General features: G+C 37.5%; 1 protein-coding gene across 1 annotated transcript in view; it reads left to right on the top strand.

The window, feature by feature from the left end:
• LOC132553666 (equilibrative nucleobase transporter 1-like) overlaps nt 1-13,937 on the top strand; it is a 43,363-nt gene extending 29,426 nt beyond the window's left edge. Inside the window, exon 4 of the mRNA XM_060217926.1 lies at nt 13,719-13,937. Coding sequence (XP_060073909.1) covers nt 13,719-13,937 — 219 coding nt within the window. The remainder of the gene's footprint in view (nt 1-13,718) is intronic.
• The last annotated feature ends 475 nt before the right edge of the window (nt 13,938-14,412 follow it).

The following is a 14,412-nucleotide window of genomic DNA, read 5'->3' as shown; positions in this document are numbered from 1 at the left end:
TGGCATAAGAGTATATGTACATGATGTTGTGTCTAACAATCTAATGATGCTTTTCGACGTAAGTCGTTACCAACCATTCGACAACTTTAACAAACAATTTTTGTGCACCATTCACGATCGAAAACCTAGAACATCAAGACACAAGAAAAGAATATGACAATTGAAATGCTCGATAGTATACCTTTGGTTTCAGATTTGTTTTTTTTTTTTTTTTTGTTTTTTTGTTTTTTTTTCCTTGTTTGGAAATGTGATATAATTTACTTAAATTCACATAGCGGGTGTCGTCGGTAAAGCAGAAATCGCTTACTTTTGTAAATTTTTTTCAGAAAATATTTTATAAGATATCGCGTTTAAAGACACTTAATATAATTGACAATTTCTGCTGAGATCAAATAAAATGTTTTCATTTAAAAAGAGAACAAAAGCCAATATTTTTAAGTTCAAAAAACTTTTCAAGCTATAAATAGTTCAGTATTTGTGATACTATATCTGTGCTGTAACGTTTTGGCAAATATATATTTCATTTTAGTTGGTCGTGCTATACAGATAATTTCATAAATTCAGTATTGCGAAAGAGGTAGATTTGACATTCCAAAAACTGTCAGATGAGCTTTGACTTCTTTTCATGATCTTATAATACCAAATATCATCTTTTCCAAACGTTTGTTTTTTAATGATTTTCTTCAGATAATACTGAAAACTATCATTAAAAATGACATATTCTGATGCAAGGAATTTGATTTTAGAACCATTTTTAATAAAATGAAGCATTTGATAACTGGTGGATACTTTGGATTTTAACAAAAATATATTTTTGGGGTAGCAATCCAATGATACTATTTCTGTGTTCCTGAATATCATTACATATATTTGATTGCAACTTCCACATTACAGGGAGTAACTGTTTGTACAAGTTGGAAGACCATACACTGTATATACTGTCTACCATACCTACTGTTAACTTATATTCCTTTACAATCGATATATCTTTTTTAATAGAAAGATGTCCAGCATTAGTGTACAAATAAATTTGTGGTTTAGAAAATCAGTTCTCTTCATAATTCTTTCAAATGAAGCCAACCAAAAAAGTAATAATTGTCAAGTAAGTACATTTAATGTAACAAGATTTCCCTCGTGATGATATGAAATAATACAATGATCCTCTACTTGTCGATGACATTCTTGTTATGACATTCTGCGATATGAGGCAACATAACAGAAATAGAGGGCACACAAGCAAATCTGTGGTTCTTGCACATGGAACGCAAAACTGAAATATCATACATAATAGTGAGAGTGTCGTTTGTTCATTGCATTATGGATCATCGCAAACTCAATTTACTAAGGCCATCATTTTCATTCAGAAAGCAACTGATCAGCCACTAGCCGAGGTTTACTACAGCCAATTTTCTACGCATTTACAACATAATACCACTTACTGTATCAGAGAAAAGGTAAATTTGTATACATTGCGTCCCAAGGGATTCGACCAGTTCTTGCTATACAATATCCCTTTCTCTTTCTATTCATTTATTATGTATCTGTCCACATCACATGTCCACAAGTCGCTCTTGTGAACTCAGGAAGTCGTGATTGATGGCTTACCTGCCAGGCAAACGTACATTTGTGTAGAATGAAATCCGGTATCACATTGCGTGGCAGCGGTGATTGTTACCGGTCTACACTTCACTCAATGGGTGGTTTTCTTTTTTGATTTGTGATAGAGCCTTGGATACTTTCTTGCTTAAGGAAAACGAGAAAAAATTAAAGGATTTAACAGATGATAGATTGTGTATAAAACGTTAATAACAATAGTCAATATGTGTTAACACTAATTAAGAATTAGATACATTAAAAACTAAATTCTGCTAAATGAACATTTATACTTTAAGTTACACTCACAATTACCTCATACCAGTCTAATATTTAGAAAGATGGACCAAATGAGGTTTTCCATTCCCTAAAGATGCTTTCTGAGAAAGGAGTTTCAAGGAAATAGAAAAAATATTGCTCTTAAACGTAAAATAGCTAATGTATTCCTGTGGAAAGCTCGTTTTCAGAGCTGTATGTGTAAAGATAGCAATAACAATAATTGATTCCGCACTTTCGTCGACAGTGAAATATGTACAAAACCCAACCATCTACGAAAGTTGATCAAAAAATAAATCTAAAATGTTTTGTTACTAGCTAGCTAATTTCATGAAAAATTTGGTGTCTACAGTGATATACATCAATACCTTGAATCCAGATTCACTTTTTACATAAATCGTGTATATTTTATTGTTCCTGTCTAGATCTATTGATGTTTTATTTGTTATATATACCTTTTCTGATGGCGTTTTCTCAATTTCTATGTGACATTTGAACCAATTAGGACAGCAAAGGTGGGAAATGTCCATCCTATAGAACAGCATCCATTATGCGTTCACACGTCATTCACACTCTACTCCGCAGCAGATGACGTAGGAAAAAGTTGTCTTGTTTTTGTATTGTTGGTCGCTACATGTATTTTTTCTAAAGAAATACTTTTTATTGGAACTGAAAAATTGACATTTTTGTCGTAGTTGGATTTTATTCTTAGTAATACTGACCTCGAACTTCAAACTTCAAGTCAGTAAAACAACCTAACGACTGTCAAAAGCACCTGGTAGGCTCCCCAGATCCACAATTGTCGTCGTTATATAGCAGCTTTATAAACAAGTAACATCTCAATATCTAACACTGCATCGTCCATTCGCCGGTAATATCACAACTATGAGAAAGAGGTTGTTTAAACAACGAAAAAAAAAAAAAAAAAAAAAAAACCCACTTCCTTCGGTAGTGTAGCAACACTGAAAGCAAACTAAAACTTGTACTATTCTATTAGTTAATCAATCCTCTTATTCTACTGAGACCAGGTTGCAAATCTTAATTTGCCTTTTGCAATGTGGCAGTGTAGTTAAACGTAACGTCGGTTAACGTATCAGCATCGGCGAAAGCCATATATTGTTTCAGTGAACACACATGGGTATACAGCAAATGACAGGCTGGTTTGGCATCAGCAGAATGGATCACATTTCATTCTAGGATATGCAATGATGGACGTATTTGCATCGCTGGGCAATAGCAGTAAGCACGCACTCATGGATTTCTTTCTGGCCTCCAGATTTGAAGCATTGTCGGGTCGTTATATGTCTGAAAAGGCGACTTGTCTGATCGATGATACTGACTGATATACTGAACATGACACTTGATGGTTTAGGGAATTGATTTCTCTACAGGAGCCAAACATCCAGACAGGAACAGGCAAACACCTTAATCAAATAGTTTATGACAAACGTATGTCAAAGATTACTAGATTGAGTTTTATTATTCGTGACATTTGAATTGATGTAATTTGGATACCATTCATAATCATTTTAATTTCAAACATATTTCAAAAGTGCGAGTGAAAAGAAATGATAAATAGAAAGCAACCAATGTCATGTCTAATTACTTTTGATGTTCACAAAATGAGAACGAAATCACGTGTTCTTATGTGTTATCAAGTTAATTATGGTGAGGTTTTACGGTCGTCATAGTGATCTCATTTGGAACATTGAAGCTGGTCTTGTTTGATGTCATTTGTTTGCCTGTTTGATTGTCGTATACCATGTTCTCATTTGAGATCATGGCATTACTTACTTGGATTAACAAATATTAACAGGACTGATGTCGTCGATAAAGAGAAGACGTTTACTCTTCTAGAACACCACCAGGTCTTATTCTCCTCCTACCCTTTCCACGTGATTTTTTCTTCCGTTCATATTTTGCCCTGGTTTTATAAAAGATAATTGAATTAGAGTTTTGTTTATGATCATGTAACCAATAAGACATAAAGCCGTAACATATCAAAGTCATGAAATGGTACCTAGTGCTTCTGCTTGTCGTTCATCCTTTAATGAGATGTACTGCTTGTCGGTATAATGTGTGGTCGGTATAATGTGTGGGGACGTATAATGTGTGGTCGGTATAATGTGTGGGGAAGTATAATGTGTGGTCGGTATAATGTGTGGGGACGTATAATGTGTGGTCGGTATAATGTGTGGGGACGTATAATGTGTGGTCGGTATAATGTGTGGGGAAGTATAATGTGTGGTCGGTATAATGTGTGGGGAAGTATAATGTGTGGTCGGTATAATGTGTGGTCGGTATATGATGTGTGGTCGGTATAATGTGTGGTCGGTATAATGTGTGGTCGGTATAATGTGTGGGGACGTATATTGTGTGGTCGGTATAATGTGTGGGGAAGTATAATGTGTGGTCGGTATAATGTGTGGGGAAGTATATTGTGTGGTCGGTATAATGTGTGGGGACGTATAATGTGTGGTCGGTATAATGTGTGGGGAAGTATAATGTGTGGTCGGTATAATGTGTGGGGTAGTATAATGTGTGGTCGGTATAATGTGTGGGGAAGTAGAATGTGTGGTCGGTATAATGTGTGGGGAAGTATAATGTGGGGACGTATAATGTGTGGTCGGTATAATGTGTGGGGAAGTATAATGTGTGGTCGGTATAATGTGTGGTCGGTATAATGTGTGGGGAAGTATAATGTGTGGTCGGTATAATGTGTGGGGGAGTATAATGTGTGGTCGGTATAATGTGTGGTCGGTATAATGTGTGGGGAAGTATAATGTGTGGTCGGTATAATGTGTGGGGAAGTATAATGTGTGGGGAGGTATAATGTGTGGGGAAGTATAATGTGTGGTCGGTATAATGTGTGGGGAAGTAAAATGTGTGGTCGGTGTGGTACAATGTGTGGTCGGCATAATGTGTGGGGAAGTATAATGTGTGGTCAGTATAATGTGTGGTCGGTATAATGTGTGGGGAAGTATAATGTGTGGTCGGTATAATGTGTGGGGAAGTATAATGTGTGGTCGGTATAATGTGTGGGGAAGTATAATGTGTGGTCGGTATAATGTGTGGGGAAGTATAATGTGGTCGGTATAATGTGTGGTCGGTATAATGTGTGGGGAAGTATAATGTGTGGTCGGTATAATGTGTGGGGAAGTATAATGTGTGGTCGGTATAATGTGTGGTCGGTATAATGTGTGGGGAAGTATAATGTGTGGTCGGTATAATGTGTGTGGAAGTATAATGTGTGGTCGGTATAATGTGTGGTCGGTATAATGTGTGGGGACGTATAATGTGTGGGGAAGTATAATGTGTGGTCGGTATAATGTGTGGTCGGTATAATGTGTGGTCGGTATAATGTGTGGTCGGTATAATGTGTGGGGAAGTATAATGTGTGGGGAAGTATAATGTGTGGTCGGTATAATGTGTGGTCGGTATAATGTGTGGTCGGTATAATGTGTGGTCGGTATAATGTGTGGGGAAGTATAATGTGTGGTCGGTATAATGTGTGGGGAAGTATAATGTGTGGTCGGTATAATGTGTGGGGAAGTATAATGTGTGGTCGGTATAATGTGTGGGGAAGTATAATGTGTGGGGAAGTATAATGTGTGGTCGGTATAATGTGTGGTCGGTATAATGTGTGGTGTGGTGTGGTCGGTATAATGTGTGGGGAAGTAATGTGTGGGGGTAAGTAAATGTGTGGTCGGTATAATGTGTGGGGAAGTATAATGTGTGGTCGGTATAATGTGTGGTCGGTATAATGTGTGGGGAAGTATAATGTGTGGGGAAGTGTGGGGATAATGTGTGGTCGGTATAATGTGTGGGGAAGTATAATGTGTGGTCGGTATAATGTGTGGGGAAGTATAATGTGTGGGGAAGTATAATGTGTGGTCGGTATAATGTGTGGTCGGTATAATGTGTGGGGAAGTATAATGTGTGGTCGGTATAATGTGTGGTCGGTATAATGTGTGGGGAAGTATAATGTGTGGTCGGTATAATGTGTGGTCGGTATAATGTGTGGGGAAGTATAATGTGTGGTCGGTATAATGTGTGGGGAAGTATAATGTGTGGGGAAGTATAATGTGGTGTGTGGGGATGTGTGGGGAGTATAATGTGTGGTCGGTATAATGTGTGGGGAAGTATAATGTGTGGTCGGTCTAATGTGTGGTCGGTATCAGGTGTGGGGAAGTATAATGTGTGGTAGGTATAATGTGTGGGGAAGTATAATGTGTGGTCGGTATAATGTGTGGGGAAGTATAATGTGTGGTCGGTATAATGTGTGGTCGGTATAATGTGTGGTCGGTATAATGTGTGGGGAAGTATAATGTGTGGTCGGTATAATGTGTGGGGTGGTATTATGTGTGGGGTCGTTTAATGTGTGGTCGGTATAATGTGTGGGGAAGTATAATGTGTGGTCGGTATAATGTATAATGTGTGGTCGGTATAATGTGTGTGTGGTCGGTATAATGTGTGGGGATATGTGTGGTGTGTGTGTCGGTATAATGTGTGGTCGGTATAATGGGTGGAGAAGTATAATGTGTGGTCGGTATGATGTATGGTCGGTATAATGTGTGGTCGGTATAATGTGTGGGGAAGTATAATGTGTGGTCGGTATAATGTGTGGTCGGTATAAAGTGTGGGTTAGTATAATGTGTGGTCGGTATAATGTGTGGGGAAGTATAATGTGTGGTCGGTATAATGTGTGGTCGGTATAATGTGTGGTCGGTATAATGTGTGGGGAAGTATAATGTGTGGTCGGTATAATGTGTGGGGAAGTATAATGTGTGGTCGGTATAATGTGTGGGGTGGGTATATAATGTGTGGTCGGTATAATGTGTGGTCGGTATAATGTGTGGGGATAATGTGTGGGGAAGTATAATGTGTGGTCGGTAATGTGTGGGGAATAATGTGTGGTCGGTATAATGTGTGGTCGGTGGGGAAGTATAATGTGTGGTCGGTGTGGGTATAATGTGTGGTATAATGTGTGGTCGGTATAATGTGTGGTCGGTATAATGTGTGGTCGGTATAATGTGTGGGGAAGTATAATGTGTGGTCGGTATAATGTGTGGGGAAGTATAATGTGTGGTCGGTATAATGTGTGGTCGGTATAATGTGTGGGGAAGTATAATGTGTGGTCGGTATAATGTGTGGGGAAGTATAATGTGTGGTCGGTATAATGTGTGGGGACGTATAATGTGTGGTCGGTATAATGTGTGGGGAAGTATAATGTGTGGTCGGTATAATGTGTGGTCGGTATAATGTGTGGGGAAGTATAATGTGTGGTCGGTATAATGTGTGGTCGGTATAATGTGTGGGGAGGTATAATGTGTGGTCGGTATAATGTGTGGTCGGTATAATGTGTGGTCGGCATAATGGGTGGAGAAGTATAATGTGTGGTCGGTATGATGTATGGTCGGTATAATGTGTGGTCGGTATAACGTGTGGTCGGTATAATGTGTGGTCGGTATAATGTGTGGTCGGTATAATGTGTGGGGAGGTATAATGTGTGGGGAAGTATAATGTGTGGTCGGTATAATGTGTGGGGAAGTATAATGTGTGGTCGGTATAATGTGTGGTCGGTATAATGTGTGGTCGCTAAAAATGTGGGGGGACGTAAAATGGTGTGGTCGGTATAATGTGTGGGGAAGTATAATGTGTGGTCGGTATAATGTGTGGTCGGTATAATGTGTGGGAAAGTATAATGTGTGGTCGACATAATGTGTGGGGAAGTATAATGTGTGGTCGGTATAATGTGTGGTCGGTATAATGTGTGGGGAAGTATAATGTGTGGTCGGTGTGGTCGGTATAATGTGTGGGGAAGTATAATGTGTGGTCGGTATAATGTGTTGTCGGTATAATGTGGAAGTATAATGTGTGGTCGGTATAATGTGTGGTCGGTATAATGTGTGGGGAAGTATAATGTGTGGTCGGTATAATGTGTGGGGAAGTATAATGTGTGGTCGGTATAATGTGTGGGGAAGTATAATGTGTGGTCGGTATAATGTGTGGTCGGTATAATGTGTGGTCGGTATAATGTGTGGTCGGTATAATGTGTGGTCGGTATAATGTGTGGGGACGTATAATGTGTGGTCGGTATAATGTGTGGTCGGTATAATGTGTGGTCGGTATAATGTGTGGGGACGTATAATGTGTGGTCGGTATAATGTGTGGTCGGTATAATGTGTGGGGAGGTATAATGTGTGGGGAAGTATAATGTGTGGTCGGTATAATGTGTGGGGAGGTATAATGTGTGGTCGGTATAATGTGTGGGGAAGTATAATGTGTGGTCGGTATAATGTGTGGGGAAGTATAATGTGTGGTCGGTATAATGTGTGGTCGGTATAATGTGTGGGGAGGTATAATGTGTGGGGAAGTATAATGTGTGGGGAAATGTGTGGTCGGTATAATGTGTGGGGAGGTATAATGTGTGGGGAGGTATAATGTGTGGGGAAGTATAATGTGTGGTGTGGTCGGTATAATGTGTGGTATAATGTGTGGTCGGTATAATGTGTGGTCGAATAATGTATAATGTGTGGGGAGGTATATGTGTGGTCGGTATAATGTGTGGGGAAGTATAATGTGTGGTCGGTATAATGTGTGGGGAAGTATAATGTGTGGTCGGTATAATGTGTGGGGAATTATAATGTGTGGGGAAATGTGTGGTCGGTATAATGTGTGGGGAGGTATAATGTGTGGGGAAGTATAATGTGTGGTCGGTATAATGTGCGGGGAAGTATAATGCAATTGTGTCCAAGCTTTGTCAATTCGATGACACAACAAATTACTCCGTTAATGACCTTATCTCTGACTGTACTTAATTCGGTAAGTGTATACTTAAACTTAAAGATATCTTCTAGACTCTAGGAAAAATATGTATACATTCGTATACAAACCTACACGCATGTATTGCTTCTTCGTGGAAACATCAAATAATGTTTTGCTTCAGCGTATAAAACGCATACTAGAACACGTGTACATATAGTTTAAAGAAGGTCTGCGTGTTGTGTTGTTTTCTATAGCCACTAATGGGAAAGAAATCTTGCAAATATTTATCACAAAGTAATCATTTTCGAGTATTAAATCATTCGCATGCATTACAAAGCTAACAAGCATTTTTTCGACTGCAGTGTTTTTAAATTCTGCATTTTTGAGCTCAGAAATTTGATAATAAAACGACATTTTCAATGGTTATACTGCCTCGGTAATACGAACGTTTGATGAAGATAGTCGCCTAGGAAATATTTGCATCTCCAGCTTTGATTAGGGTTGGGGTCGACATGGGTTTCTCAAATAACCTCATACTCGTAAAATATGACAAAATACGTTTGACGTCTCTGTCAGTAAGGACACGGTGCTGTATTGACATGGTTTCACTGAATTTTAATAAGCTTGGTTTGTTTAGAAAGCAGTCTCCACGCAACAGTTATGTACGGAGACGTGTGTTCTCTATATCACTTAAGTACCGTTAGAACAAGTAGTTATAGTTTGGTTGTTAATAAAGAACATTTCGCTCAGTAATAGCCTTCAATCGAAAGTGTTTTAATTTCTCTGTATCATAACCAATTCAATGGTTAATCAAAACTACCACTAGTTGTCTTTGTAATCAAACTACAAAAGCCATTAATTTTAAAGATGCATACAGATTGCGTGTATATATATTTTTGGCTAGATATTGGCTGAAAACATAAGGGAATTCCGTGCTTTGATAATTGCACTTCGTGTTTTCCCTCTACTGCCTTTGTTTTTTCCTATTGTCCCTTCTGAGGAAGATATGTTTCCTAACCTTGTTACACGTCTGATGATTCACACATCATCAATGTAGGGTTACATGATATTTCCTATCTTCGGATCAAGTTCATGTTTATACATGGATCAAGGTCACGTTTATCCTTCATTTTCGATCGTAATATCCGACACACTGAGATTGCTTTTACATCGACTGAAAGCATTTTGTTACTCAACATGGCTATGAAAACGTAATACATTGACTGAAAATGTAAATGATTCCGTGATTGTGCTGATGTTCAACATATCCTTGAAAGCTATTACGGAAGTGACGATTGAACATTTTCGGAAACAGTCATGTCATTTAAAGTTAGATATGTTGATGAAGGTTGCCATTGTAATAATGTTCTGTACTTGCTGTAAAATATTTGCTTCTAGCTCGGTAATTATTTACCCTGAAGGGTTTCACGATTAAACGCAAAGTCTAGATTATGCTCCCGCAATAACACACTGCAATTAGTACTACAACATGTGGTTACCCCACTGCCAGTATACTCTGAAGGAAGTAATACCACATTGATATCTAAAGCTAAGAGTATTCACGGTTATAAAAGTACTACAACATGTGGTTACACCACTGTCAGTATACTCTGACAGACGTAATACTATATTGATCTCTAAAGCTAAGAGTATTCACGGTTACAAAAGTACTACAACATGTGGTTACACCACTGTCAGTATACTCTGACAGAAGTAATACTATATTGATCTCTAAAGCTAAGAGTATTCACGGTTATAAAAGTACTACAACATGTGGTTACCCCACTGTCAGTATACTCTGACAGACGTAATACTATATTGATCTCTAAAGCTAAGAGTATTCACGGTTATAAAAGTACTACAACATGTGGTTACCCCACTGTCAGTATACTCTGACAGACGTAATACTATATTGATCTCTAAAGCTAAGAGTATTCACGGTTATAAAAGTACTACAACATGTGGTTACCCCACTGTCAGTATACTCTGACAGAAGTAATACTATATTGATCTATAAAGCTAAGAGTATTCACGGTTATAAAAGTACTACAACATGTGGTTACCCCACTGTCAGTATACTCTGACAGAAGTAATACTATATTGATAATTCTCTTTCTGTGGAACTCTTAGAAGCAGGAATAATTAACTCGCATGTGGACTCTGTCTTCGTTTAAATTCGTTAAACCGTTGTACTGTTTAAGTACGTCTGCCTGTGTAAGTAGCACAAATAACACACATGCAGCATGCATTTGAAATATTTAATAAAAGTCATGAAGTCAATGATAGAGTAATTCATCACTAGTGACTCTGACTGCAGGCTAATAACCTTTCACGGGAACTTTAAAAGGGGAAAAGTCACGGATACGGCGCTAACATCATTTCAGGTAACGAATATGCATTTGTACCGCCGTTCCTGCTTCTGAGTTCCACTGTATATGATATCTGGCATGGCAATTGTATAATGCACTATCTTTAGATCATTTCTGTAAATTCGTCCAACACTATAGCAAGAATGTTTCGCTCTTCAATCAACTTTTTCAATCAGTGATCTTGAATGAATTCAAAAAGTTTCATCATTTAATTCGTTAGTTTTAAATCGGTCTTAACATTCGAAAACCACAATTGTTCTTCAACAATGAAGACAAAATGAACATGGCTATATATGAATTAACTTTAATGAACAGATTCAAGCACAAATGGATTAATCTAAAACAGGACGTTATCGCCAGATTACAGATTCTGTTTTTTTTATGTTATACGTGTACATGTATATCCTTCATGGAAAAATAGTTTCATGAAGAGTTTAGTGTCACCTAAAAAAGTCAATTGCTTTATAAAACCATTTAAATTCTACACCTGCGACAAAGGAAAGCTAAACATCGATTCTGGAAATATGTCTGTTGAGTCACTGACATAACCTTTTGAATCATGTCAACATCTGTGAATGCGTATACTGATACATTTACTTTTTATCTGCTCAACCACTATCGTTTACTGTTAGAATGTCTTTATCTTAACTGTGTGATCAATTTGCTTGGGATTGAAACAAATGTTTCAATAGTCTGAAATGTCTGTTCCCTATTTTATGGCAAGAATGACTATTTTACGGGTAGACATGCTAGTCCCAATGTGTTTTTTTTTTAAACAAATTTGGTTAGAAGATATATTTGGTAGGTCTGCTAATCAGGTAGCCTACAAGTTAAAGACAGCTCATTGAATCATCTAGGTTCACGCACTGATAAACTTATTTGTCCTTACAATGAATTGTTGAAAGGTTACAATAGTGACGGTACAGTGAACCCTATCAACAGTTCTGACCAATCACAGGTGTACATATTTTAACAAAGTGGTCATCAGTTGGACAGCTATCTACTCATCATAGGATTCAAATCTTTATTGTTGTAACATCGAAACTTCGTACACTGATATCACGTCCTGTAATGGAGTAAGACTTAGACAGAAAATTCCACAAAATCATATAAACACATTACTATTTTATTGTAATACTAGCATTGTACACCATACCAGAAATTTTACATGGATTAGGTCCTGTACATCCATCTGGAATCTCTAGTTCTAATTTTGTATGGCGCTACTTAGAAGGCCTGATTTGTTTGTTGATATGTTATAGACAACACTAATAAAACCAATAAACAAAACCTAAAGACAAAACCCCTAGAACATAATAAATCGTTAATGTTTAATTAATTTAATTACAGAAATGTTCGGTGACCCAAATAACTTGAGACCTACGGCTGTAAAACCTGCCATTGTTTTGTCTTAATTCCCTTCGAAATTGTTTTCGTTTAAAAAACATAAGCCACGCCAATAACATTACAAAAAGCAAGTCGATGTATGTAATTGGCTCATTTAGATGGATTGTCTTTATTGACTAGACATGATTGTAACATTGCTGTTGGTTTAGACAGCGGTAAAACAAGGTGCATTGATTTTTATAGTTGATATGTTATAAGACATCACTAACAAAAACAATATACAAATCCTAAAGAGAGAAAGGCTTGTTCTGTGTGGAGCAGGTCAATGTTTTATACCCGAAAGCATAAGACATCGTTAATGATCATTTACGCTAACTAAGTAGATGTTCTGTGACCCAAATAGTTTGAGAGGCCTACGGCTGTAAAACCTGCCATTGATTTGGTCTTAATTCCCGTCCGTGTCTTTTAAGAACATAAGACCCGCCAATAGCATCACAAAAGCAGGTCGATTTATGTAATTGGCTGCTTTAAGGGATTTTTTCTTGATTGAGTAGGCAAAATAGGTAACGCTGATGTTGATTTAGACAGCGGTTAAACAAGGTGCATTAATTTTGCTGTCATGAAGGCTCCAGATCAAGTTTGCATTGACGAAACTGGTGGACATATATGTGACTGCTACAATGGACTTGATTGGAGGCACCTGTAGAAATAAAAAGAAAATACATAATCACAATCCAAGCTCTAATCTCATAAAACTAGGGCGAAATATGTACAAAAGAAATATTTACATGATTTAAAGTATAAGGATAATTGGAGCAGGTGTTCTGGACGAGTAAGCGTCTTCTGCTTCGACGAAACCCGCCATGTAAACATTAGTCAATCCAACTAAGTAATGTCACGTTCTCAAATACAGCATAGGAACCAACAGGCAAACTAAGGAGTACAAGAAGACAACAAAGTTACTAGCTCTGCATTAACAAAACGAAATTTGAAATTCAACCTCATAAGCATTACGTGGAACATATTTTTTGTTTTATCCGATAGGTAATCTTGCAACTCCGCGTCATGATATCGTTGTCATGACTGTTACCAATATTTAGAATTCAGTATCATTATTTTGAACGTTTAGCAGTTTGATAAAATCTCGAAATATTTAAGGTTCTTGTTTCAAAAGTTTACTTGCTTAACTATATGCAATTTATGTTTCAGCAATGTATCATGCGTAAAACAGCGTTGCTTCAAAGTTGCTATGGGCTTTGTTGTGAGCAGCCCGTGGTCATACAACTAATTAATTACATCAACGTCATCTAAGACAAAGACATATTATCCGTGGTGTAATGACAACTGGTTTCATTCTATCTTCAGGAAACACATTCCAGTCATATGGAGACTCAGACCAGTTTTATGTTCCTGACAATCGGAGTAGTTCCTATTCTGGTTTCGACGATAGCGTTTCTACCTAAATCAAGAATTCCTTGGCCGCTTCCGGCTGGTTACGGAAAGCATGGTGAAGCATGGAAGGATTCCTCAGGTTCTAGAAGAGCGGCCAATGGCGGGCAAGGTAGTACTGTCCTGCCATACTAACATCATTACTAATCCTCCGTTTTATGGGCGTAATAAACTTGTACTCTAAAGGCACTCCACCATAATGTCTGATTACCGAAAAGCTTTTTACCTCATCCGAGCCGCAGGCTCAAGTGAGTTATTGCTACTGGGTTCAATCCGTTGTGCGTCTTGTGTAACTGTCTACTGAAAACTAACACTTAACACCTATGTTAAGTCAGCTTACCTTGACTGGAGATTGTTTTTTGATATTTGGAAATAAATAAACAACACGATCAATCATTCAATATCAGTAGCACGAAATATACATTGAAATTATCACTTTTCTTACCTGTGACTTTCGGTGCCCTATCTATCTACATTTTACATCATATCTTTTCATTGTTATACAATATAATACATATTTAGAGATGTTGATCACCTATTTGACTCGTAACCTTTAACGACCTACATATTTACCTTTAAAACAATATTGTAATAAGATAATACAGTATTG

Source organism: Ylistrum balloti, unplaced genomic scaffold, assembly GCF_031769215.1.
Source record: "Ylistrum balloti isolate Yb309-2 unplaced genomic scaffold, AGI_CSIRO_Ybal_v1 Utg370344, whole genome shotgun sequence".
Classification (NCBI taxonomy): Eukaryota; Metazoa; Mollusca; class Bivalvia; order Pectinida; family Pectinidae; genus Ylistrum; species Ylistrum balloti.
The sequence above is the reverse complement of the archived record's forward strand: the minus strand, read 5'-3'. Positions and strand labels throughout refer to the sequence as shown.